General features: G+C 49.9%; 5 protein-coding genes across 10 annotated transcripts in view; all 5 read right to left on the bottom strand.

Moving 5' to 3' along the window:
- Positions 1-718: 718 nt before the first annotated feature.
- LOC124472357 (probable G-protein coupled receptor 148) lies at positions 719-3,129 on the bottom strand. Its single transcript, XM_047027147.1, has 4 exons — positions 2,825-3,129; positions 2,436-2,696; positions 1,985-2,147; positions 719-1,114 (listed from the first exon to the last, which is right to left on the bottom strand). The coding sequence occupies exons 1-4, from the start codon at positions 3,127-3,129 to the stop codon at positions 719-721; spliced, it is 1,125 nt and encodes a 374-aa protein (XP_046883103.1).
- Positions 3,130-4,433: 1,304 nt separating this feature from the next.
- LOC124472356 (probable G-protein coupled receptor 148) lies at positions 4,434-5,384 on the bottom strand. The gene has a single exon (XM_047027146.1). It carries the CDS (start codon positions 5,382-5,384, stop codon positions 4,434-4,436), a length of 951 nt encoding a protein of 316 aa, XP_046883102.1.
- Positions 5,385-7,524: 2,140 nt separating this feature from the next.
- mterf4 (mitochondrial transcription termination factor 4) lies at positions 7,525-9,246 on the bottom strand. 2 transcript variants are annotated; one of them, XM_047028123.1, is made up of 4 exons: positions 9,179-9,246; positions 8,501-8,921; positions 8,232-8,416; positions 7,525-8,008 (listed from the first exon to the last, which is right to left on the bottom strand). In XM_047028123.1, exons 1-4 carry the CDS (start codon positions 9,203-9,205, stop codon positions 7,634-7,636), a joined length of 1,008 nt encoding a protein of 335 aa, XP_046884079.1. In that variant the 5' UTR covers positions 9,206-9,246; the 3' UTR covers positions 7,525-7,633. The 2 variants fall into 2 exon arrangements, with proteins under 2 accessions (XP_046884079.1, XP_046884078.1); XM_047028122.1 differs by having other exon boundaries at positions 8,232-8,921; positions 9,179-9,237.
- Positions 9,247-9,328: 82 nt separating this feature from the next.
- Positions 9,329-22,103, bottom strand: pask (PAS domain containing serine/threonine kinase). 4 transcript variants are annotated; one of them, XM_047028117.1, is made up of 22 exons: positions 21,722-22,103; positions 21,341-21,553; positions 21,041-21,264; positions 20,670-20,840; positions 20,437-20,577; positions 20,190-20,324; positions 19,715-19,979; positions 19,347-19,528; positions 15,471-15,609; positions 15,115-15,219; positions 14,710-14,881; positions 14,400-14,578; positions 14,169-14,304; positions 13,220-13,806; positions 12,926-13,071; positions 11,894-12,061; positions 11,493-11,618; positions 11,265-11,399; positions 10,882-11,081; positions 10,559-10,692; positions 10,250-10,399; positions 9,329-10,014 (listed from the first exon to the last, which is right to left on the bottom strand). In XM_047028117.1, exons 2-22 carry the CDS (start codon positions 21,540-21,542, stop codon positions 9,848-9,850), a joined length of 3,864 nt encoding a protein of 1,287 aa, XP_046884073.1. In that variant the 5' UTR covers positions 21,543-21,553; positions 21,722-22,103; the 3' UTR covers positions 9,329-9,847. The 4 variants fall into 4 exon arrangements, with proteins under 4 accessions (XP_046884073.1, XP_046884074.1, XP_046884076.1 ...); XM_047028118.1 differs by having other exon boundaries at positions 19,347-19,525; XM_047028120.1 differs by having other exon boundaries at positions 21,386-21,553.
- Positions 22,104-22,709: 606 nt separating this feature from the next.
- Positions 22,710-24,164, bottom strand: part of kcnab1b (potassium voltage-gated channel subfamily A regulatory beta subunit 1b) — a 28,730-nt gene continuing 27,275 nt past the window's right edge. For both annotated transcript variants that reach the window (XM_047027651.1, XM_047027652.1), the window contains 2 exons: positions 23,844-23,932; positions 22,710-23,619 (listed from right to left, as the gene is read on the bottom strand). In XM_047027651.1, the coding sequence (XP_046883607.1) occupies positions 23,530-23,619; positions 23,844-23,932 (179 nt within the window). In that variant the 3' untranslated portion in view covers positions 22,710-23,529. The remainder of the gene's footprint in view (positions 23,620-23,843; positions 23,933-24,164) is intronic.

Below are 24,164 nucleotides of genomic sequence, written 5' to 3'. Positions count from 1 at the left end.
TTTGCCGTTAAGTAAAATGTTGCCTAATAGGGCAACGTATTTCTTAGTGAGTGTGAGTGTATAGTTTAAATAGATTTTAAAAAAACTTTGGCATAGCCCATATGTCCAATTCATGCTGGAAAAGTTAAATTATTTACAAAAGATCGTTGAACAATTATGGGTAATCATAGCACTATCGTTCTTTCTATCACCCATCTGTCAGTGAATATTGTTTATCCAGACAATTGATAGCGCAATACCCCAATAATAATAAAAAAGGTAATATTTCCCTTTAAAAGTGGTAAACAAAGGGAACGTAATTTGATATGCAGCACGTGGGTGGAACCATAACATTCTGCACACGGTCCTCTTTCAGGTGAGGGAAGAGGTACTACGACGTCACAATTTACGGGCGTGTAATTCAGAGAGCAACTTCCTTAATTCTGTGAACTGCCTTGCCACATCCTCTTTGACCCTTTTCCACAGTTTGTTGTGAATTTCCAAGTAAGTGTAGCCAAGTCAGAACATAATATAAGCCTAGGCCTGCTTTAATCAACAGTACCCTCTAGTGGAAACTTTAGTACACCTAAGTAATTCAATTATGTACACATTAACCACACACACATACACACACACATACACATACACACGCACTACTGTCCTTTCCATGATGTAATCCACAGTTAAGTTCTTTATTAAATGATATGTCTTTGATAGTGTGATTCCATGTCCATCCCGGTCACACGACGGGGGTGATGCCGGTGGGCCTCCTCAGGCTATAGACGGCGTGCAGCGGGGCCCGCAGGTCTCTGTAGCGCAGGCCATACAGGTACGGCGCCAGGGCTTTGGGCAGAACCAGCAGCACGTTACACACCACCAGGGACACCCAGAGATCAGCCTGCAGGTCCAGGGGCCTGTGGAAGGAGTAGATGAGCAGCTCGATGACCAGCACCAGCATCGGGCAGAAGGAGAGGAAGAGGTGGAGGTAGTGGATGAGGAAGGTGCCCTTGGCCCGGCTGGAGCGCTCCCCCTTCCAGACCCCAGACATGTGCGTGTGGCAGTAAAGGGCCAAGTATCCAGAGAAGGCCAGGAACAGGATCAGCAGGATGATCGTCACAGTCAGGAGCATGGAGGCCTGGTCACACAACCAGACCACAGGAGGGAGGAATATAACAATCCAGCACGTTTACAATGTTTACAATGTTAACCAAAGTGCTGTAATATAAATAGCTAGGTGTAGGGTGAAGATTGTTACAAAGTACACACAAGTCGAAGAATCAGACAACGCCTTGGATCTGAATGAGCTCTTGTTGAATAACATGGTCCTGCCATTGGAATGATGGCAGTAATGATCTTGCCTTGAACCTGTTTCTGGACAGCCATCCTTCCTTGGTTTCCCTCCAACTCTAATCAAGCTCTCTAATTAGCTGTTTGATTAGAAGAATCCAAATATCAGTTGGGGGTTGGAGCAAAAACTCTGCAAGAGGCCAGCTCTCCAGAAACAGGGTTGTAGATCACTGGTTTTCCTGATCAACCAATCAATTTATTTGGCTGATGAGGTGACAGTCTGATTGGCTGGCTGGCAGGGGTGGTTCTACACGTGGTTCTACAGGGCCCCTGTAAAAATGTCCCTGGTCCCCCCTGTGGCCCCGATGAGCTGACTGAATATATATATATATATATTTACACGTTTTTCTTATTCTAGTAGTCATCATGAAACGAGGAAGGGACATTGCAGCCTTTTTTGCCCCAGCAAACAGAAAAGTGAGAGAAACATATATTGTTTGCACAGGTATTGAGAGAGCTGAGGAGCTGGAATAGGAACAGCCAGAGCCGTTTGTATGATTTTAATGTAAAGCAAAATGAAAGTATTCAATGTTTAAATATAATTTGTTTCAGTTTTTTAATGTGCCCCTCTGATTAAACACTGCCCCCCCCCCCTTAGCCCCCCCAGTAAAATGTGTCTAAAACAGCCACTGCCGGCTGGTGATGGAGTCCTGGGTACCTGCAGGGGTGTGGAGTGGCTGACGGTGAGGACCAGCAGCAGGGGCAGAGAGCAGATGTGGTGGGAGCAGGGGTTTGTGGAGTGGTACCACACATACACCCCCACCGAGGCTGCTGGGAACAGCACCGACACAGCCCAGATGCACACCACAACCTGCCTCGTCCTGCAGAGAGAGAGAGCGAGAAAGAGAGAGAGAGAGAGAGGAAGGAGGAGAGAGGGAGGAGAGAGAGATGGAGGGAAAGAAAGGGAGAGAATAAGGCAGGGAGTGAGAGAGAGGGAAGGAGAGAGAGAAGGGAGAGGAGAGGAGAGAGAGAGATAGCATAGCCAGAGTTGGAAAGACAAAGATACATGGAGAGGAAAATGCTGAGAGAACTTTTTTTACAAAAGATCATGGACTTCAAACAGGCAAATGCAAAAAATCCAGTACAATATCAGAAATCTGCTAAATTACCTTGACACGGGCCACAAGGCTAGGTACCGAAGCGGCACTAGAACAGCCAGCAAAGTGTCCAGGACCATAGCCATGGTGCTGAGGATTCCCACACTGTATAACGCCCCCATCAGGAAGAGAATGGTAGCACAGGTCCACTGAGACATCAGCACACCCGCCGCAATCAGACAGGAGTTCAGCATGCACACAGACAAAAACACCATGTCGCTAAGCAACGAGTTGGCCAGCAGGAGGTAGCGGGTCTGTTGGCGCATTCTGGGGCTGGAAGGGGGGGGGGGGGGGGTAAGAAGAAGAAGAAGAAAGACTGAGGAGAGATAACTATACATTGGACATTGGGTACAGGTACAGTGCAGGGTGGTGGTGGACTGTATGCCTGGGGGTGTACTCACCTGGTCAAGATCTTACCCAGGATGACAGGAACAACCAACAAGGCTGCTACGAAGGCCAGGACGGGACACACCTTCAGTGCCCCCGTGTGGCGAGGAGGCAGGAAGATGTTCCACTCTCTGGCAAAGTGCTCCCTCTGTTTCTCCAGCCGGTCTGAGGAGTTAGTGTGACTAAACGTGTGATAGTGTTTCTCAGCGCTTCCCGACCTGTTGTACCAGCTCCCGAAGGTACACAGCAGAGACAGCACCAAGTTCTTCTCCTTCCCCATCATCGAGGACAACGCCTCGTCAACACCACCGTTCTCCATCGCAGGCTTGGTCGATTCTGACCGAGGGGCGAGGGGGTGTGTGTCCTGTTGGTGTCTTCTATCGTCCAATGGTGCATTAGGTAATGGTTTCCTTGGACACCTGTCTGTGATCAAACAAGGTCTAGGTGGCTAATGGCCATAAACACCATGCTCAGGCTGTCTGAAGCTTCTTAATGTTACGTAATGTTATTTGTCACAAAATGAGGAATAGTGAGTGAAACAGACTCAAATATTTCTGTTTGGTTTGAAACAGACAATGGCTCAAGCAGAACATGTTGACGATATAAAGTGAGTCGACCTGACACAGTTTCCCTGTCGTTTACATCCGGAGACTCACAATACAAAACGATGGCTTGGGATGGACACATCATGAAAAAATAAATGCAATATTCTTCAAGAATGTTTAATCATTTTAGAAATATTTTGTTCATTTCTGGACAGAAACAGAAATTGAGTCACATTGGACATAGATATGTGTAAGGGACTGTGACTGAATACACGATTGGGGTAAATATTTTGAATTAAACAACGTTGAATACATTTAAGGCAATTGGTCTTTCACATAATATATCAATGTCTTCATTTAATTTAGCTCTAATGCCTTTATTGAATTCCCTCTCCAGCAGCAGGTGTGTTGTTGTGGGAAAAAAACATCACACTGTTGTAATTATGAAGATGGGTAATGATTATGGATTTAATGAAACTTGTAATCACTTTTAGTACATGCTATATTAATGGCAAACAGATGCAAAGCTGTTGACTGATTATTGTTATTCCTATACAATGGCAGAAGAAATAAAGCCCAAAATATTAAGATCTGGATAATTAGGGGCTGAATGGGGGAGAAGAATATGTGTGTGCTTCCATAAAGAACCAGGAAGCCCAGCCATAACTTATGAGACATATTTGTGGCCTTACGCCCAGGTGCCTTAGTGCAGCTGGCTGTTCAAGGTCAGAGTAGGCCTAAATTGGGAGAATTGTCTATGAAGGAAAGTACCTGGATTTTGAATCCCCTAGAACAAGGGACCAGTTGAGTAAGAATGCATAATGTATATGTAACCAACAAGTATTGTACCATATTACCATACAATGGGGAGAAGACTATAAAATTGAAATGACTGGAGAAAACTTCAGAAACTTCAGTTTGATCCCCGGGATCTTTCTCACGTTTGTTGGAATCTCTGTCACTCTAAATTCCAATAAATACTTTGCGTCAAAATTTGCTGAGTTCCAGTGCTGTTTTAAAAATGTTGATATTGATTGAAGACGTAGAAGTTTATTCACAACAGTGTGTGTGTGTGTGTCTAGACCCCAGTGACCTGACTGGGCCTCCAGCATCGATGCAGCAGGTGCAGCACAGTGTCCGAGATCTCCCTGTACCTCAAACCGTACAGGAAGGGGGCGCACACTCGGGGTAGCAGCGTGAACACGCACATGTTGACCGTGTTGAGCCACACGCGCACGTCCAGGCTCACTCGCTCGTTCCTCAACAGGAAGAGCTCCACGGTGAACACCAGGCCCGGTCCAAAGTAGAGCAGGAGCAGAACCCCGTGGGCCAGCAGGGTGACCCGGGCTCGGGAGTAGCGACTCTGCCAGATGCCCTGGGTCTTGGTCACCATGTAGAGGCGGATGTAGCAGTACAGGATCAAAAAGGTGCACAGGAAAACGCCGGTGGCAAAGTACAAATGGACCCCGACCATGGTGTTCCCCCCCATGGTGCCCAGGGAGATGAGGACCAGACACATGGCCGGCCTCTGACGCACGTTGTCCCCCATCACCTCCATCAGGATGACCTGGGACAGCGGGTACATGGCTGCACCCACCCACACCCCTGCCAGGATGCGCCTGGTGCGGGCCAGCGGGAGCAGGTCGTGGTAGCGAAGCGGCCAGCGCACCGCCACGTACGTGTCGGCCACCATGAGGGTGACGGTGAGGATGGCGCAGCAGTAGGCCGTGACCGTCGCCGCGGAGACCAAGTCGCAGAGCAGCCGCAGCATCTCCACGCTCAGGGCGTTGCAGACCACCGTGGTGAGGTTGAGGAGGAGGAAGACGATGTCAGCGGCCAGGGTGTTGGCCACGAGGAGATAGCGGGTCTCCTGGCACAGGGTGTGGCTGAGCAGGATGCACGCGAGCAGGACGGGGTTGGCCAGCAGGGTGACGATGGTGAGGAGGGTGGTGGGGATGAAGAACAAGTCCAGGTGCCAGCTGTGCAAACTCTGGAACCACTCCTCTGAGACGTTGCGCATGTTGCCCATGTTGACAGGAAGGGCAAGTCTGTGTGTTGACTGAGTGATGTTGGAGAAAGTGCTTTTGATTTCTCCTTTTACTGAACAGGACTGTTTGCTGGTGTGTGTGTGCAGAGGTGTTGTACACAGATGGTAGGATTCACATTGACCACCGCTTTCCTTAGGATCAAGACAGAAGGATATCTCAGGGTATAACAGACTTATTAAAACAAACAGTGGTGTTGTGTTGAAGGAGCTTATCTCAGTGAACTGGCTCTTATCTGCATTATACAGACTTTCAATTCACACAGCAACCATAATGGACTAATTTTAGTCTAATGAGTGTGACAAACATAGAAGGGTGCTTTTTCCATGGAAAATATCTCTAATAATAATCAGTCCTCTATGGACTTCAGTCCCTGTGTTCTCATTATTCAAATCAAAAAAAAAACTAAAGCCCTTCTCACGTGGACTAATATAATGGACTACTTTTCCTACTGTCTTTGGTTTTGCCTAATTTGTATATCCCATGACAGCAGAGTGGCACTGACTACATTCACAAAAAAATGTTTTTTAACTAATGTTAAAGTAAACTCATTAAATAATACCAGTATCTTTCAAAACAGTCAACTATTTAAATATGTAATGGAACTGTTGTCTTATAACACCAGCTGTTATTCCCTCTAAACCTGTACCAGCCAAAATACTCCAAAATAGCCAAAATACTAATACGTTTACATAGTAACAACTATTAGCACAGACACAACTACGGACAAAAACTATTGATTTACCAAAGGGAATGAAATCTCTTCCAGCAACAAATGAAAGTCAGGGGTTTCATATCCAATATCCACAGAGTTTGGAACGAGGATCCATTAGCCTTCATGCTTTTATAAATCAATGGCAGCTATGTCTACCAGACGCTCCTCTGCTAGCTTTATCAGCAGATGTACTATGTGTTGACTCATAGCTGATAACGCAGGGAGGTGGAAAGCTATAGCCACTTAACCATCCCATAGAAGCACTGGCTGAATCTCAATTCAGGCGGTAGTTCACTCATCAGTTCTCATTCACTCCCTTTCATTGATGTGTGCCTGAATCATGAATTCCTAGGTGCCTACCCCAGGGCTCGTTTCTTGATTTTTTTTACCATTTTCACTCTATCCACCCATCCTCTCCATTAAAACACAAAGGAATCAAACCCTACAGGGAAAGGACACACTTCCTGATTGAAATACTCCCCAGTCTCTGCTCCCACTTCAGACCGTTTCAACAACATTACATTACATTACATTTAGTCATTTAGTAGACGCTCTTATCCAGAGCGACTTACAGTAAGTACAGGGACAAGCCCACCGAGACAAGTAGGGTGAAGTGCCTTGCCCAAGGACACAACATCATGTGGCACGGTGGGGAATCGATCCGGGAACCTTCTGACTACTAGCCCGACTCCCTCACCGCTCAGCCATCTGACTCCCTATAATAACAATACCAACACTCCAGGTGTGAGTAATGGCAGTTTAGTTGACATACATCTCATTTCATATTGACATCAGTGACAAAGACGTACCACGTCCATGTTCACCTCAGTATCAGTCTTTTTGCACAGTGTTCACTCAACCCAACATTACCATCCTGTCTAAGCAGCTTGTATGCGAAGGCAAGTAAGCGATTGGCAGAGCGATGGGCAGAGGGACAGGCAGAGCGATGGGCATAGGGATGGGCAGAGCGATGGGGAGTGGCTGCCATCCCGTTACAAGAACACGCCCTATTTAATGTTACACTATAAGGTCTTGGTTGTCCATAAGCCTTGACAATCCCATACCAGAGTTATGGCAATATTTTTACAGTGCGATGTCCGTTTGATCCTATTGGTTGAGCTACCAACGAGCGACCTACCATGCACCTGCGTCATGCGTGCATTTATTGCATTCACAGAAATCGCTTGAACTGAGTGGACTACATTTTATGTACAACAAAGAAAATAAATGCAAATGTTTAGTGTTTTGGAAAAAATATGTGAATTAAATGTTTCATGAAAAATGTTGTTCAAAATATCGTGATACGTATTGTATCGTACACCCAGTATTGTGATACGTATTGAATCGTGAGCTGAGTGTATCGTTACATCCCTAATCTTTAGTGCAGTCACAGATTATGTAATCAAAAATATCAGTTTTCCATAGACAGCTATGGGGTTTATTCTTGTTTTTTTAATGATTTACTTATAAACAACAACATCAACTTGAAACATGAACTGCAAATCCACATCCTCGGCCTCATCTCTTCCTCCTTTTCTGGTATCCATCGATTTCTCCCTCCTCCTCCTCTTCATCTTCATCATCACCCCCAGACATCATGCCCCTCTCCTGCCCTTCCTCCTCCTGCCACTCTTTCTCCATCAGCTTCCGGAATATGCTGTACTCCTCCTGTGTGGCCATGGCAACGTCAGCAAGGTAGGTCTCCTCGTTGACGCCGAGGATGTCGTTGAGTTTGGGGTTGAGGATGAGTGTCTGGCCCTTCTTGTCAGGAGTCTGGTACAGACCCCTCCTCTCCAGGAAGCAGTGCCTGCAGCGTACTTCCTCCAAGGGCACCCGGAAGAGCTTGGACCTGACCATCTCTGCCTGCTTGACCCCCATGCGGAAGTAGACATACTGCAGGGAAAGGGGGGCTAGCGTTAGGTCAAGCACTATAGGTTACATTTCAATGAACAACAATTAACCAAGATATATTTTATTATTATTTATTGTATGTCTGGTAGAGATATCAATAAGTCAATTAGTTGGATACACAACCTAGGTCACGGCTATATCTAAATAGTAAACCAGCCATAGACACACTGTCGGCTATATAATGATCATTAAGATGAGGTATAACCTGGAACTTGTACTCCAGCTGGCCCAGGTCCTCCTCCACCACGGCTGGAGAGTCCCTCAGGATGTCTGTGGCCTGCGGGAAAGTGAAAAGGCACCTTTCTCTGAGCAAGCGCACCACATTGTTGACCCTCTTCATGGGGAAGGTCAGGATCTGGGGGTAGTAACTCACCACCCTCTGGAGACTGCCTGTGAGAGGGTTTGAGAGGAAATTTTGGGGTAATACACAGCCGTTTATGTTCACATCTGTAATGTAAAAATGAACACCCTCACCTTCAAGCAAACCAAGTTTCCTCAGGTTACTAATGCGCTGATTGAACTGTGTTCCCTTCACTCTGTAAAGATCTGGACATTTGTCCAAAACCTTCAGCACACTGGAAGGGTTGAGGCCGAGTATGAAAAGTGTCGTGAGAGTTGATAGAGCATTGTCAGAATGACCACGACTCTTGGTTACAGCCTCGCAAACCTGATCTGCCTGGGTATCTGTGAAACCCATATCGAGTAGTGACCGGAGGGTTAACTCATGGCCCGTTTTAAGATTAGACGTGTCTGCGTTGTGCTGTACACCTGTCTGGTAGTGGTTGGAAGACCAGACTCGGGAGGTCGTAGCAAGTGCATTCAGCACATGGTATCTGGCAAGTCCTTTTTGATTCAATATAGAGCGGTTTGCACATTGAAGAGTCCATCTAAGAAGCTACATGGTAATGAAAAAGAAAAAACAGTGCAAAACAATGATTGTTAGGTCAGGGGAAAATACTTTTCTCTACCGACTTGTTGTTAGGGGCGACATTACCTTGCAAGTCAACTAGCAATGTATTGACCTTGGTAGACATCGCAAACGCTAAAAATTACTTAAATATTGGTTAATGTCAATTGTACTCTTTGCAATGTGAGCTGAATTTTACATGACTAATTATAAGTGTCAAATATGTAAATAATACGGTAGTTTACCTGCCGATTTACGATGTGAGCGCTCATGCTTGTCCGTCCTCAAAATATGTTCACCGTCTCCTACGTACTCCAAGAAATAGTTCCGAGCCACGTTTACAATTGTATAAATATTTGTTATAAGACCACAAGACACAAGCCACAAGTATTATGATAAAAGCATTTATTCGGGTGAATTAAATACATATTAAAATATTGCAAACATATTTACAATGTGATAAAAACCAAACTAAAGCCATTACATTAGCTTTTGTATCAACGTAATTCTAATAAAAGGCGTGAAAGCACCAGGAAGATCTTATTCAGTAACAAGTCATTCAGGTTTTAGTTCACTTTTAAGCATAATAACCCAGTTTTATTTCCGCATGGTCCCTATATGAAGCTTCTTTTACCATTTTTACTTGGCATTTTAGATGTTTTAAACCATAATATGTATGATTCTAATGACATTATAACATTTTTAAACATACATACAAATGAATCTACTGTAGTTATCCAATCCTTCATGTAACTTTTTTTGTTTGTCTTCTCTTTGGTAGCATTTACTGACTCAATATTGTCCTGCCAAATATTTGTACTCATATTACCAGTACGCTATTTGATTTTGTTGGTGAAAATCTATCATTCCTTTTGGTTTCCAAGACTTTGAAGCCACCACTGTAGTTCAGTTTCTCAGTCGTCAGAGAGGTACTTCATGAGCTCCGTTTCTAAGGCAAACATGGACGCCTTCTCCTCCTCATCTTCCTCCTCCTCATCGGGGAGTGAGTCATCCCCTACGTCCGGGTACAAACCGTCCCCGAGGAATCCTCCAGGACTGAGCATGTGCTGCTGTAGAGACACTGGCATGGACAAAGTATATAATAATGAAATAATCATTCAGCTTACTCTGTCATCATGCTTTCTATCCATCAGCCTCAGTCTGAAAAGACAGAACACCACCCAACTGTTGATTGCAACGTGACTGCAAACTGTATAGAGCAATCCACTACACACTATGGGAATGCTAATCCTCATTTTCTCCTCCGAAATAGTTTTGGGTCAATGAGCACTAGAGGGCATCTGTCCGTCACTCACCCTGGCTGTGGGCCCCCGGCACCACCTCGCTCCAGCTGTACTCGGCCAGGGAGATAGGCTGGCGGACCCAGGGCTGGAGCAGCAGCTGGGCCAGGCTCATCCTCTGGTCGGGCGCTGGATGCAGCAGGCCTGACAGGACACCATGCAGTTCTGGAGCACAGACGAGACACAGAGTCAACAGAAGACTAAACAACCAAGAACAAGCTGCTAAAGGGAACTACACTCCCTGACAAAGGAACATTAGTGTAATGCAGGTTATCTGGGAGAGCCACTCAAGGCTTTCTAAGGTGTGGATAGGTTGGACTGGACCTGGTGAGAGGGGGAAGGGGGGTCTGAGGTGGGCCTCCTGGATCTCCTCCATGCCACAGAAGGGGTTCTCACTGAACAGCAGCGTGTACAGCAGCACCCCCAGAGACCACATCTCCAACTCTGGCCCCTCGTAGCTGCACAAGAGCACACAGACACAGGACAGGGCCACTTCACATGGGCTTACAGAAATACAGAAAGAGAGAGAGACTGTGTGAGAGAGAGAGGATGGAGAATAGAGTGACAGAGTGAGCGATGGAGAAAGTGAGTGGTCCAGCCAAGTGAACGCGTGATGGCGTGTGTGTGTGTGGAGGGCGAGTGCTTACGGGTTCCCCTGCAACACCTCGGGGGAGCAGTACTCCAGGGTACCACAGAAGGTGGAGAAGAGTTTCCCGGGACTCAGCATGGCGGCAGAGCCAAAGTCTATGAGCCTGACGTGGAAGCAGGTGTCGATGATGATGTTCTCATCCTTGATGTCACGGTGCAGGATGGCTTTGTTCCTCAGGTAGGCCACAGCTGCCACCAACTAACAACCAGCGGGAGAGACAGACACACGGAGAAAAGAGAAATGTTTCTTTAAGAAAATGAACAAAAAAAAAAATGAATTATTTTTCACCCAATCGTGCCCAAGGAAATGTTTCTTTGGAGGCCTTAGAGACAGGCTGTACGTAAGTGTAAAAGGGTGTTTCCGACAGGGCCGGTTTCTCACCTGTCTGAAGATGTAGCTGGCTAGGGCTTCGTCCAGTCTGGGCTGCTTGTCGATGAACTCAAACAGGTCGAGGCCCTCGCCATGCTTCTCCATCACCATCTGGAAGAAGCCCTCGTTCTCAAACACCTCCAGCACCTGCACGCGGAACAACGGACATGTGAGGACACCCAGACCTGTGTGGGTTTGCATCATCTCCACGTTACTGACAGGGAGGGGCTGGTGCGTTACCTTGACGATGTTGGGGTGTTGCAGACGTGTTAGGATGGCTATCTCCTGGCTGACTCGTCCCAGCATGGGGTCATCCACCCAGCATTCACTCACAACCCTGGCCTTCCGGATGAACTTCACCACCACCTGTGAACACACACACACACATAATGCCATTCCCCCCGTGAAAACCATAACTCAGAAAGACAACCTACTAAAGGGCCCATGCTTAAAACAACGACTACTATTCAGAAAAGCACAGACAACACACCAACATAACACCACATATCACCAAACTGTAGAAAACTGGCTGCTTTAGCCCAACAGTGACTCCCCCTTTTACATGAGTTCTACCAGTCTGTACAGAGAGCTTTTACATGAGTTCTACCAGTCTGTCCAGAGAGAAGGGGTTCCAGTCTAACCTCCTGTCCGTCTGAGCGCCTGCAGGCCTGCCACACAAACCCAAAGGCCCCTTTGCCCACCGCTCGGATGGGGTGGTACTCCTCGTCAAACTGGCCGTTGCAGGCCCGCGACTGCTCCAGGTCCACCGTGGAGCGCAAGGCGTCCCCGCGACTCGTGTCACACGTCGGCTGAGTAGAAAACAGACAAACGGTACACACAGGAAGGGGGAGAGGGAAAGGGAAGGGAAATCTTTTTTTTCCTTTTCTTTTTTTTTTCTTTTTAGGGTGAGTGTTGTGACCCGGGCTGTGTGGGTGGTGAGTGTTGTGACCCGGGCTGTGTGGGTGGTGAGTGTTGTGACCCAGGCTGTGTGGGTGGTGAGTGTTGTGACCCGGGCTGTGTGGTGGATGAGTGTTGTGACCCAGGCTGTGTGGGTGGTGAGTGTTGTGACCCAGGCTGTGTGGGTGGTGAGTGTTGTGACCCAGGCTGTGTGGGTGGTGAGTGTTGTGACCCAGGCTGTGTGGGTGGTGAGTGTTGTGACCCGGGCTGTGTGGTGGATGAGTGTTGTGACCCGGGCTGTGTGGGTGGTGAGTGTTGTGACCCAGGCTGTGTGGGTGGTGAGTGTTGTGACCCAGGCTGTGTGGGTGGTGAGTGTTGTGACCCGGGCTGTGTGGGTGGTGAGTGTTGTGACCCAGGCTGTGTGGGTGGTGAGTGTTGTGACCCGGGCTGTGTGGTGGATGAGTGTTGTGACCCAGGCTGTGTGGGTGGTGAGTGTTGTGACCCAGGCTGTGTGGGTGGTGAGTGTTGTGACCCAGGCTGTGTGGGTGGTGAGTGTTGTGACCCGGGCTGTGTGGTGGATGAGTGTTGTGACCCAGGCTGTGTGGGTGGTGAGTGTTGTGACCCAGGCTGTGTGGGTGGTGAGTGTTGTGACCCAGGCTGTGTGGGTGGTGAGTGTTGTGACCCAGGCTGTGTGGGTGGTGAGTGTTGTGACCCAGGCTGTGTGGGTGGTGAGTGTTGTGACCCAGGCTGTGTGGGTGGTGAGTGTTGGAGCTGACCTCCCCCAGGCTCAGAGCTGAGGAGTCGGGCTGGGAGGCCATGTTGGAGGGCTCCATCTGCAACAGCGCCTCCTGGTGGCTCAGCCACACACAGAAGACCGAGCGTCCCTCAGGCAGCTCTGCCCTGCACACCTCACACTGCATCTCTGGACACAAGGCCGGGGAAGAGGACGGCTCGTCATCACAAGACATCACTTCAACCAGCAGGCAGAGTTCAGGTGCTCTTAAACTGAGCTGTGGTTTAGGAAGACCAAGTCTGCTCTTTTTGGAACGAATCTGACAAACAGTACCAACCTATTCTGGAGCCATCCCTGTGGTAGCCGTTGCCATGGTATCTGCCCTCCCGGATGGGCTGCTTGGGGGCTGGGGAGTCGGTGTGTCCATTCAGCTGGGGCTTCTTGGGGGTGGAGGTGCTAGGAGCATCCATGTCTGACTGCATCCCCAGATTCATCTGACTTGTGAACTCCTGGGTCTGAGCCTGGTTCATCTCAGTGAAAGCTCCCCACTGATTCGGCTCCGACGCCTGATGATTCTCACTCCTCCCCCCCTCCCGCTCCAGCGATGGACTGTTCCTGACCTCAGCACCCTTCTTACTGGGAGACTGCGCTTCCTGGTCGGACTCTACCACGTACGGAGAAGGGGTGCGCAGGAGCTCGGCCGTGTCGCAGGAGGTGTGGGACAGGTCAGCGGGCTCCTCCCCCGGGGGGAGCTCCGTGCTGCCGCTGAGGTCCAGGTCAGCCATGGCCCGGGTCACCTGGTCCTCGTTGGAGTTCAGGTCCACGTAACTGCTGGCAGACTCCAACACCACTGCTGATTCCTCTAGGCGGTCGGGTCCCGACCCGCCCTGACCCGCCCACTTCTCACAGAACCCAGAGGAGGACCTGGAACCACATTGTGTGATTGTTTACTTAAAAAAATTATAATCAAGAAGCTTTTTGTTCAAAGCGACATGACAAATAGTTAATTTAGAAAGTGTAGCCAAATCAAGGGTCAGAAGTGCATAGCTCTAACAGTATTTTGACGTTTAGAGTCAAGGAAGTGTATTTTATTAGGCACAATACAAGAACAACATTTCTAAACAAACTCGACCTCTACAATCAGACGGAATGGACTCATTAGGCGAAAGCACTGCTGAAAGCCCTGACCAGGTAGCCTGACAGAAAGTTCCTCCCTGATTATGACACAGTGATGAATAACATGAGGATACGGCCAGTGGATCCTCATCAGAGGAGGATGCCCTCACCTGCTCCCCATGGAGATGACTTCAAAGCTGGAGTCCTGCAGGACGGAGAGGTCCGTCCGCTGGTCCTCCTTCTCTGGGAGGTTGGAGCACCCTGGCCTGGCAGGACCACAGGCATCCAGGGGACCTGGATGAGGGGCTGGAGGAAGTAGAACTTGCGTTTACGTCCAATACCGGTCTTTCATCGGCATGGCAACAGATCATCCATTGACGACACGACAAGCTAATGTTGACCTCCATTGAGAGCCTGTTGACAGTGTGTCCCGTCGGTGTCGCAGGGCTGCAGTCCGGGGTTGGAAGGCTGGGTCGGGGAAGGGAGGCAGATGGTGAGTCCCTCCACCAGGGCGAAGGTCTGCAGGAGGACATCGGTGCTGTCTCCTACCTCCCCTGTCAGCTCCAAAGTGTCCTCCAAACTGGGGGGGGGAGAGTATACAATCATCCTGCAAACTCTTGCTCTGCAGTCAAATGTTCCCCCACTGAGCTATAGCCTACCTAGCCCCAGGTACGAGCTCAGAGGCCGAGTCTGACACGAGGGTCCACTGACCTGACCGTGGGGGTGGACGTGACTGCGGGTGGGTGCAGGGTGGAGGGAGCGCTGCCCTGCTGCTCCAGCCTGGCGCTGGTCCCTGTGAAGATCCTGCCCCTGGCAGAGGAGCCTGGGGTCTGCCAGGCCTGCAGGACCATGGCCATGTCCCCAGCCAGCAGGGACGAGGGGTCTGAACACACACACACACACACACACACACACACACACACACACACACACACACACACACACACACACACACACACACACACACACACACACACACACACAGGTTCACATGAGGCCCATCGCATGCCACGTCCCTGATTATGGAAACAATCAACACCAAGGCACTGAGAGGTAGATGAGAAGGGATGAGAGTTAAGCAAGCAGGTCCTGAATATCCTGTCAGCAGGTGCTAACCTTTCCTGTCCTGGGGCTTGTGTCTGCCAGAAAGAGCAGACTGACAGGACTGGGGCACCATGCAGCTAGTGCCAGGGTTAGGGCTACCAGAGGATCTACAGCGGTCTGGAAGGGCCACAGAAAGAGAGAGAGATCACTATGCAGACAGCATGCAGAAATCTAACCCCATGACACCCAATATGCTACAGTCCAACTGTACCAGAAGTTCAGACTTGAGGCGATGTTTCAACAGTTTTACTATTATTATGGGGATGGGGGATGGGTATAGCATTTGATCAAGAGGTCACAGGTTCAAATCACCCCTGTACCTGCCCAAAGGAATCCATGACATTGCTAGCTTAGGAAACCCTGTGTACCCGTGTCCCAGCTGGAGGGATGAGTGGAGCGTGTCAGGAGCAGCCCGTCTCCTGGGGAACGGGCGAGGGGGAGGGGCCTGTCTTTCCTCTCCAAGCTGCACATCCAGTCATAGAAGCCAGGCATCAGGAAGGTGACAGTCTGCAGGGCACAAGTCAGATAAGAGCAGTCTGGAAACTAGCTCCAAAAAGGGCCCAATCATTCAACAGACCCGCAGAACAGCTTCAACTATTGGATGAACTTTCCTGTCGATTGGATCTACATGGACATTAGATTTACATTTAGTCATTTAGCAGACGCTCTTTGAGTCACCACCTTACCGCGGTGGAGGGGTTTGTGTGTCCTAGTGATCCTGGAAGCTATGTTGTCGGGGGCTTCATGCCCCTGGTAGGGTCACCCAAGGCAAACAGGTTCCAGGTGAAAGACCAGACAAAGAGTGGCTCAAAAAACCAACCATGAAGAAATACAACAATGGTTCCCAGTTGCCCCTGCCCGGAAGCGGGTCACCGGGGCCCCCCCCTGGAGCCAGGCCCGGGGGTGGGGCTCGATGGCGAGCGCCTGGTGGCCGGGCCTTTTCCCATGGGGCCCGGTCGGGCACAGCCCGAAGAGACAACGTGGGACCCTCTTCCAGTGGGCTCACCATCCGCAGGAGGGGTCATGGGGGTCGGGTGCAGTGTGAGACGGGCGGCGGCCGAAGGCGGGGGCCTTGGCGGTCCGATCCTCGGCTGCAAAAGTTAGCTTTAGGGACGTGGAACGTCACCTCGCTGGCGGGAAAGGAGCCTGAGCTGGTGCGCGAGGTAGAGAGTTTCCGGCTAGATATAGTCGGCCTCGCCTCGACGCACAGCGTGGGCTCCGGAACCAGTCTCCTTGAGAGGGGCTGGACTCTCTTCCACTCTGGAGTTGCCCTTGGTGAGAGGCGTCGAGCTGGGGTGGGAATACTGGTTTCCCCTCGGTTCGGCGCCTGTACATTGGGGTTCACCCCGGTGGACGAGAGGGTAGCCTCCCTCCGCCTTCGGGTGGGGGGACGGGTCCTCACTGTCGTTTGTGCTTATGCACCAAACGGCAGCTCAGAGTACCCACCCTTTTTGGAGTCTCTGGGGGGGGTGCTGGAAAGCGCTCCTCCTGGGGATTCCCTCGTCCTCCTGGGGGACTTCAATGCTCATGTGGGCAATGACAGTGAGACCTGGAGGGGCGTGATTGGGAGGAACGGCCCCCCCGATCTGAACCCGAGTGGTGTTTTGTTGTTGGACTTCTGTGCTAGACACGGTTTGTCCATAACGAACACCATGTTCAAGCATAAGGGTGTCCATATGTGCACCTGGCACCAGGACACCCGAGGTCTCAGTTCGATGATCGACTTTGTAGTCGTGTCATCGGACTTGGGGCCGCATGTCTTGGACACTCGGGTGAGGAGAGGGGCGGAGCTGTCAACTGATCACCACCTGGTGGTGAGTTGGCTTCGATGGTGGGGGAGGACGCCGGTCAGGCCTGGCAGGCCCAAACGTAATGTGAGGGTCTGCTGGGAACGTCTGGCGGAACCCTCTGTCAGAAGGAGCTTCAACTCCCACCTCCGGGAGAGCTTCGATCATGTCTCGGGGGGGGCCGGGGACATTGAGTCCGAATGGGCCATGTTCCGGGCCTCCATTGTTGAAGCGGCTGACCGGAGCTGCGGCCGCAGGGCGGTCGGTGCATGTCGCGGCGGTAACCCTCGGACCCGGTGGTGGACTCCGGAGGTGAGGGATGCCGTCAAGCTGAAGAAGGAGGCCTATCGGACTTTATTGGCTGGTAGGACTCCAGAGGCAGCTGATGTGTACCGGCAGGCCAAGCGGAACGCGGCTTTGGCGGTCGCGGAGGCAAAAACCCGGGCATGGGAGGAGTTCGGCGAGGCCATGGAGAATGACTTCCGAACGGCTTCAAAAAGGTTCTGGACCACCATCCGGCGGCTCAGGAGGGGGAAGCAGTGCTCTGTCAACACTGTATACGGTGGGGATGGTGCGCTGCTGACCTCGACGGGGGACGTCCTGGATCGGTGGAAGGAATACTTCGAAGACCTCCTTAATTCCACCAACACGCTTTCCGACGTGGAGGCAGAGTCTGGGGACATCGGGGGGGGCCCTTCTATCTCTGGGGCTGAGGTCGCCGAGGTGGTTGAAAAGCTCCGCGGTGGCAGGGCCCCTGGGGTGGATGAGGTCCGCCCGGAGTTCCTTAAGGCTCTGGATGTTGTAGGGCTGTCTTGGTTGACACGACTCTGCAACATCGCGTGGACATCGGGGACAGTGCCTCTGGACTGGCAGACCGGGGTGGTGGTTCCCCTCTTTAAAAAGGGGGACCGGAGGGTGTGCTCCAACTTTAGGGGGATCACACTCCTCAGCCTCCCTGGGAAAGTCTATTCAGGGGTCCTGGAGAGGAGGGTCCGTCGGATTGTCGAACCTCGGATTCAGGAGGAGCAATGTGGTTTTCGTCCTGGCCGTGGAACAGTGGACCAGCTTTATACCCTCCGCGGAGTCCTGGAGGGTACATGGGAGTTCGCCCAACCAGTCTACACATGTTTTGTGGATTTGGAAAAGGCGTTCGACCGTGTCCCTCGGGGGCTCATGTGGGGGGTGCTCCGAGAGTACGGGGTACCGGATTTCCTGATCGGGGCTGTCCGGTCCCTGTACGACCGGTGCCAGAGTGTGGTCCGCATTGCCGGTAGTAAGTCGAACTTGTTTCCGGTGAGGGTTGGACTCCGCCAGGGCTGCCCTATGTCACCGATTCTGTTCATTACCTATATGGACAGAATTTCTAGGCGCAGCCAGGGTGTTGAGGGGGTCCGGTTTGGTGACCTCAGGATCGGGTCGCTGCTTTTTGCGGATGATGTGGTCCTGTTGGCTTCATCGGGCCGTGACCTTCAGCTCTCACTGGAGCGGTTCGCAACCGAATGTGAAGCGGCTGGGATGCGAATCAGCACCTCCAAATCTGAGGCCATGGTAATCGACCGGAAAAGGGTGGAGTGCCATCTCCGGGTCGGGGAGGAGATCCTGAACCAAGCGGAGGAGTTCAAGTATCTCGGGGTCTTGTTCACGAGTGAGGGAAGAATGGAGCGCGAGGTCGACAGGCGGATCGGTGCGGCGTCCGCAGTGATGCGGGCTCTGCATCGGTCCGTCGTGGTGAAGAAGGAGCTGAGTCGAAAGGCGAAGCTCTCTATTTACCAGTCGATCTACGTTCCTACCCTCACCTATGGTCACGAACTATGGGTAGTGACCGAAAGAACGAGATCGCGAATACAAGCGGCCGAAATGAGCTTTCTCCGTAGGGTGTCCGGGCTCTCCCTTAGAGATAGGGTGAGAAGCTCGGTCATCCGGGAGGGGCTCAGAGTAGAACCGCTGCTCCTCCGCGTCGAGAGGAGCCAGCTGAGGTGGCTCGGGCATCTGATTAGGATGCCTCCTGGACGCCTCCCTGGTGAGGTGTTCCGGGCACGTCCCACTGGGAAGAGGCCCCGGGGAAGACCCAGGACACGCTGGAGGGACTATGTCTCTCAGCTGGCCTGGGAACGCCTTGGGGTCCCCCAGGAAGAGCTGGCGGAAGTGGCCGGGGGGAGGGAAGTCTGGGCCTCCCTGCTTAGGTCGCTGCCCCCGCGACCCGATCCCCGGACAAGCGGCAGATGACGACGACGACGCAGACGCTCTTATCCAGAGCGACGTACAGTAAGTACAGGGACATTCCGCCGAGGCAAGTAGGGTGAAGTGCCTTGCCCAGGGACACAACGTCATTTTAGCACGGCCGGGAATCGAACCAGCAACCTTCTGATTGGTAGCCCGATTCCCTAACCGCTCAGCCATCTGAACCCCCCTGACATGAGCCAGATGGTCAGGACTTGTGATTCTCCACTGTCTTACCTTGCCCGTGAGCTCGGCCCTGCTGTAGCCAAACAGGTTGAGAGCCAGCAGGTTGTGGATGCTGAGGAGGGAGCCGTCGGGGTGCAGGGTGAGGAGGCCGCTGAGAGGAGCAAACACCCACACCGTCCCCGAATAAATCAGGGCAGAGCTTGGGGAGAGGAGGACGCTGTCCGCTAGCCCTACTGACACAGGCAGAGAGAAGGACAGACAGAGAGACAGAGGGAGAGCGAGACAGAGAGAGAGAGAGAAAATAAATAATGGATCTCTACAGATTTGACATAGACAAATGTCAATATTCGCAAACTTGTTCTGTTTACAACGACACTGGAAAACCTGCATCGCCGATGTATGTTTTGCTGAGACTGTACCAGAGGACGTGTCCTGTGACTGTGTCTGTTCATAGAGCTCAGACTGGGAGGGCTCGGGCGCTCGACACCCCGGGGAGGTGAGAGGAGGCCCCGGCGGGCTCTCCTGGCCGGCCGCTCCTCCGGGGCTCCAGGTCAGCTCGGCACGGCCGGACCCGAGGCCCTGAGGCTGGGCTCGCCTACACACCACGGCCCCCTGGAGCTTGATGCACAGGGGGAAGGAGGTGCCCCCCCTGCTTCTACCGCGCACTCTCTGGAGCCGCAGCGTCTAGGAGGGCAGAGAGCGGAGTTCACACGCATCCCTAATGAGGCATGCTCGTACATAGAGCAGGAGATTCTGGGAAACGGTGTCTTCTGTGACCAGGTTGAACATGCTACCAGACTCCAGCCCTGCACATCGTAGCTTGTGTGGGCATCTAGATGCTGGCAGCGAATTACAAAAGGCCAGAGAAGGACCCCGGTGTGCAGGAGGGTTTACCTTGGGCAGAGCTTGGCTGTGGAGGGGCATCCGCAGAGAGGGCATCAGATCACTAATGGACAGGCCCGTCAACTCCCCGGCCTGGTGGTAACCATGGAGATGGGCAAACGCCTGGTCACAGCCGAGGATGCTGCCCTGAAAATAAACACAGCGGCACGGACACAGTTAGAATTGGGTAGCTGTCGGCCGATGGCACGTCGGTTTCGAGAGGGTCAGGTACATACGACAATCCCATTAGGCTGCTTACTTCCTGCGAGAAAGAGACTTGGGCTGCGATCCTCTGAACCCGCTCCATCAAGACCTGGCAGTGCTGCCCTCCCTCCCCTGAGGGCATCAGGGTCCACACTGACACGGGCACCTCAGCACCACACAGACTCACCGCATCCATCTGCAGGGGCACTCGCAGTCACACACTGGATTGAAAAAATCGGTAACCACGTGCACGAATGAAAATTATCAACAGAGAAACGTGTCTCCTACCACTTTTCCGGTTACGACGGCAATATGTCCGTCTGCTTGTAGGTACTCTTCATTTAAAGCTTCTTCCAGGATCTGATTGGTTTTCTTCAGGACATAGGACAGCTTTTGCCCAATCAACTCACTGCTGCAGCAATCAAACAGCTGGCAAGCCAGCGTATTGGCAGCTGTTATCTGCAAGGGCCAGAGACAAAGTCAAATCAACATGCACAATAACGCTTTCACGGCCTCGTCAACCAGACTGAGGTTGTTTCGCTATTAAAATAGAAGTTTGCTGTGTGCAAAAAACATTTCTCAAGAACTGCACGTCGATTATTCTTATAGAGATGGAAGTCGGACTTATAAGGATAGAAGTCCTCCTAGTTCCATTCTACCTCTTCTGTCCTGAGGTGCACAGTGAGAACTGCCTTGTTGGGGTTGTGGGCAGCAGGGGCTCCACAGGTGAGCTTGCTGAGCAAGGTGTCTGTGTCTGACAGAGCTGACAGGGGAGGCAGGGAGCCAGGCAGGGAGCCAGGCCGTGTGCGGGACTGGGAGCCATGCAGACAGGACATCTGGATGTCTCTCGTTGCGACAGAACTACCAGAGTTCACATACCCGCCTGTCGTGGGAAAAGGGTGGATGCTGGTTAATTTTAAGTTTTATGCATAGCTAGCTAGCTAGCTACACACACTCACCCGTCAATGACCCAGGGTAATGCCAGTGTTGCAGAGACTGCTGACCTTTCCTGTGAAAAGCACGCTGGGCAGAGGGATAGGACTTATTTAAATCAAAGTCATTCTTCAGCATGTCCAGCGAGTTTGGGGCCCCGCACACACTGTCCTCTTTCAGATGGATGTTTCCGAGCTCTGCAAAAGGAGTCTCAGCCCACAATGACATGGTTGTGGGCTCTAGTAGTGAAAGAAATAGGTCAATACTGTATAATATCAATATAGTATCAAATAGGAAAGCACTTTATACTGCAGCTAGGCTAGCTAGCTAGTAGAGAACCCGCTAAACCCAACAACCATTAATTTCTTGTAAACGTCATAAAGTCAACACAGTTCTCAAACACTCACCCTTTTGATTCACTAATTAGTTGGGCGTGAAAAGTTGATGGTGCCTTGCTTGTTTATCAGCTAAACGGCAAGCTGTTTGACTAACGCTAGCCCTCTAGTTCTACTAGCAAGCTAGAGCTTTTGTTATTGTCTTCGCTCGCGAGTTGGTTGGTGCTGGTGGTTGCTAGGAGGAGGAGACGGGAAAGGTTACCGTGGGTAACTTGAAGACTTTGTAGCTTGCAGGCTATGCTTTGGAAGGCAGGCACTCTAATCGGACAATGAATGTATCTAATTTTGAAGAGTACATCACAAGCTAGCCTTACTTTTTTAAATCCGACTTGGAGCATTAGGCTAGTTTGCTAGGATACTTTATAAAACGCGGGGATCACTTAAGGTACGCGGGCGCTTTCAAAGAAACTAGGAGGAATCAACCAATTGGGCTGCTAGTTTATCCACGTTGTAGGAGGAGTCTGGAAAATAAATGAGAACATGGGATTAGGAGTGTTAAATTATGGTTGCATGAATGGTAATTATATTAAATATGTATGAGGTAATATAGTGAATAAAGGTTACGACTAGGGAGGGACATTTTGTTTATTTAGAGGGAGTGATTCTTTTATGGGTACAAAGAAAAACAGGGTACATAGAAAAAGTTGGAGGCAAAAAAATGTTGCCGAAAAAACTTCGCCGAAAAAAAACGATTTTACTATTCGAATTTGAGCAGCCTCAATTATTTCTGAATCTTGAACTTTTAATCATATTTGTTTTAAAACATTTAATAAATTAATATTTCAATAAAATTTCAATATTAAGTATTGAATTCCTTATTATGTCACTAATTTGCTTCCATACATAATCACCAAAATCTTTTTGATCTGCCCTACCAGTTTACGTTTCCAGCTAGTACCAAGTTTTCATTAAAACTCACAGGCTACAGACACTCACACTGGATATTTATTTATATATGTACAAATCAACAACAACAATAAAATACATTTAGGAGCCTCTGGGCACAGCTTATCTACAATTGTTTACTTGCTTAATGCTTACACAAGGGTAAACCATGACTGCATTCTTTCAATCAAAAATACGGTATTGTAATACATTTCACTGCTCAATATACAAGCTACTGCAGTTGCACATACAATGAAAATAGTCAGTGTAACAGTCCATTTATAGTTGTTTTGAAATATCCTTCAATCCAACTTTGCTCTGTTGGTATTTTAACAATATGAGATTGATGACAATAAAAATGAAACAGGATGCCATTACATTGCAGGGGAACATGGTTTCGTTCATTACTGTTTTCTAGACGTGTTTTTTAATGTAATAATGTGTTAATCACTATTTTATGAAGTGTAATGTAGAGATGTGTCTGGCCCACCAATCAAAAGTCCCTCCCTCATGGACATAGTTCTTGGCTTTGACAAGATCACCCCATTGATTGGGCATTCATTATAAATGCATTCGTTGTGAAGCATCAGAATGTAGCCTGAGGGGTGGAACTAATTTGAATTGACCATACAGTCTTTAGATTTTAGGACATTATAGTTTTATGTCATGACTTGCATCTTAGCGTCCTAGGTTGAACAGACTGGGTTTAGCTGTAATTGTGGCATAGCTGTAACATGCATGCTTTGTTAAGGAGCTCAGACATCACAACATTGGATTACTGGTTGACCTCGGTAAGGACAGGAGAACACATACGCACACACATACGCGCACACACACACACACAAACACACACACAAGGTCGGGCACACATTTTGAGGTGCCATGGCTGAGAGAGTCTCCAGCTTCTTGGGTTCCAGTTCTCTGTGTGTGTTCTCTTAGTGGGGGTAGTCCTTCTTACTACGAGGTTGGTTTCCCAGTATGTGATCAACTTCTGTAGCAATGTTTGCTGTCATTTTTGGAATAACCTGCAGTCCATGCATACAAGATAAACAAACAAATAACACTTAAATGTTGCACATTGTTAAAGGGTAAATCAACTATTGTAATGAATTGAGAAAATTATATTGTTTGGCCAATGTCCCTACTACATTTTCTCTGCACCAGATATTTTCTTAATAAGTAAAACAGCCACCAAAGAAAACCTAAAACACGTGTCAGAAGGTACATTTAGCCAAGCTTTGTTACTTGCCTGTATGGCTCCTAGGTTCTCTGTTAGCTGTGTGGGGTTGGAAGTTCCCAACAACACTGAACTCACTCCTTCATTCCTCAGACACCAAGCTACAAAGAGAGAGACAGAGACAGAAGGAGAGAGCATGAAAGAGCAATAGAATGAGAGCATTAAAAAGCGTTTCTCTAAGCTGTGTAATGGATCAGCTGGAGAGTAAGGTGAAGTTAACAGATAAGGGTTTGTCTGGAGAGTTCAAAGAGGAAGTGATTAAGGAGATTGGTGCTGATGAGCTGTCCTCTCTCTGTCTGCCTGTAGACTACATTAGTAACAAACCAGTAACTT

Source organism: Hypomesus transpacificus, chromosome 10 (assembly GCF_021917145.1).
Source record: "Hypomesus transpacificus isolate Combined female chromosome 10, fHypTra1, whole genome shotgun sequence".
Classification (NCBI taxonomy): Eukaryota; Metazoa; Chordata; class Actinopteri; order Osmeriformes; family Osmeridae; genus Hypomesus; species Hypomesus transpacificus.
The sequence above is the reverse complement of the archived record's forward strand: the minus strand, read 5'-3'. Positions and strand labels throughout refer to the sequence as shown.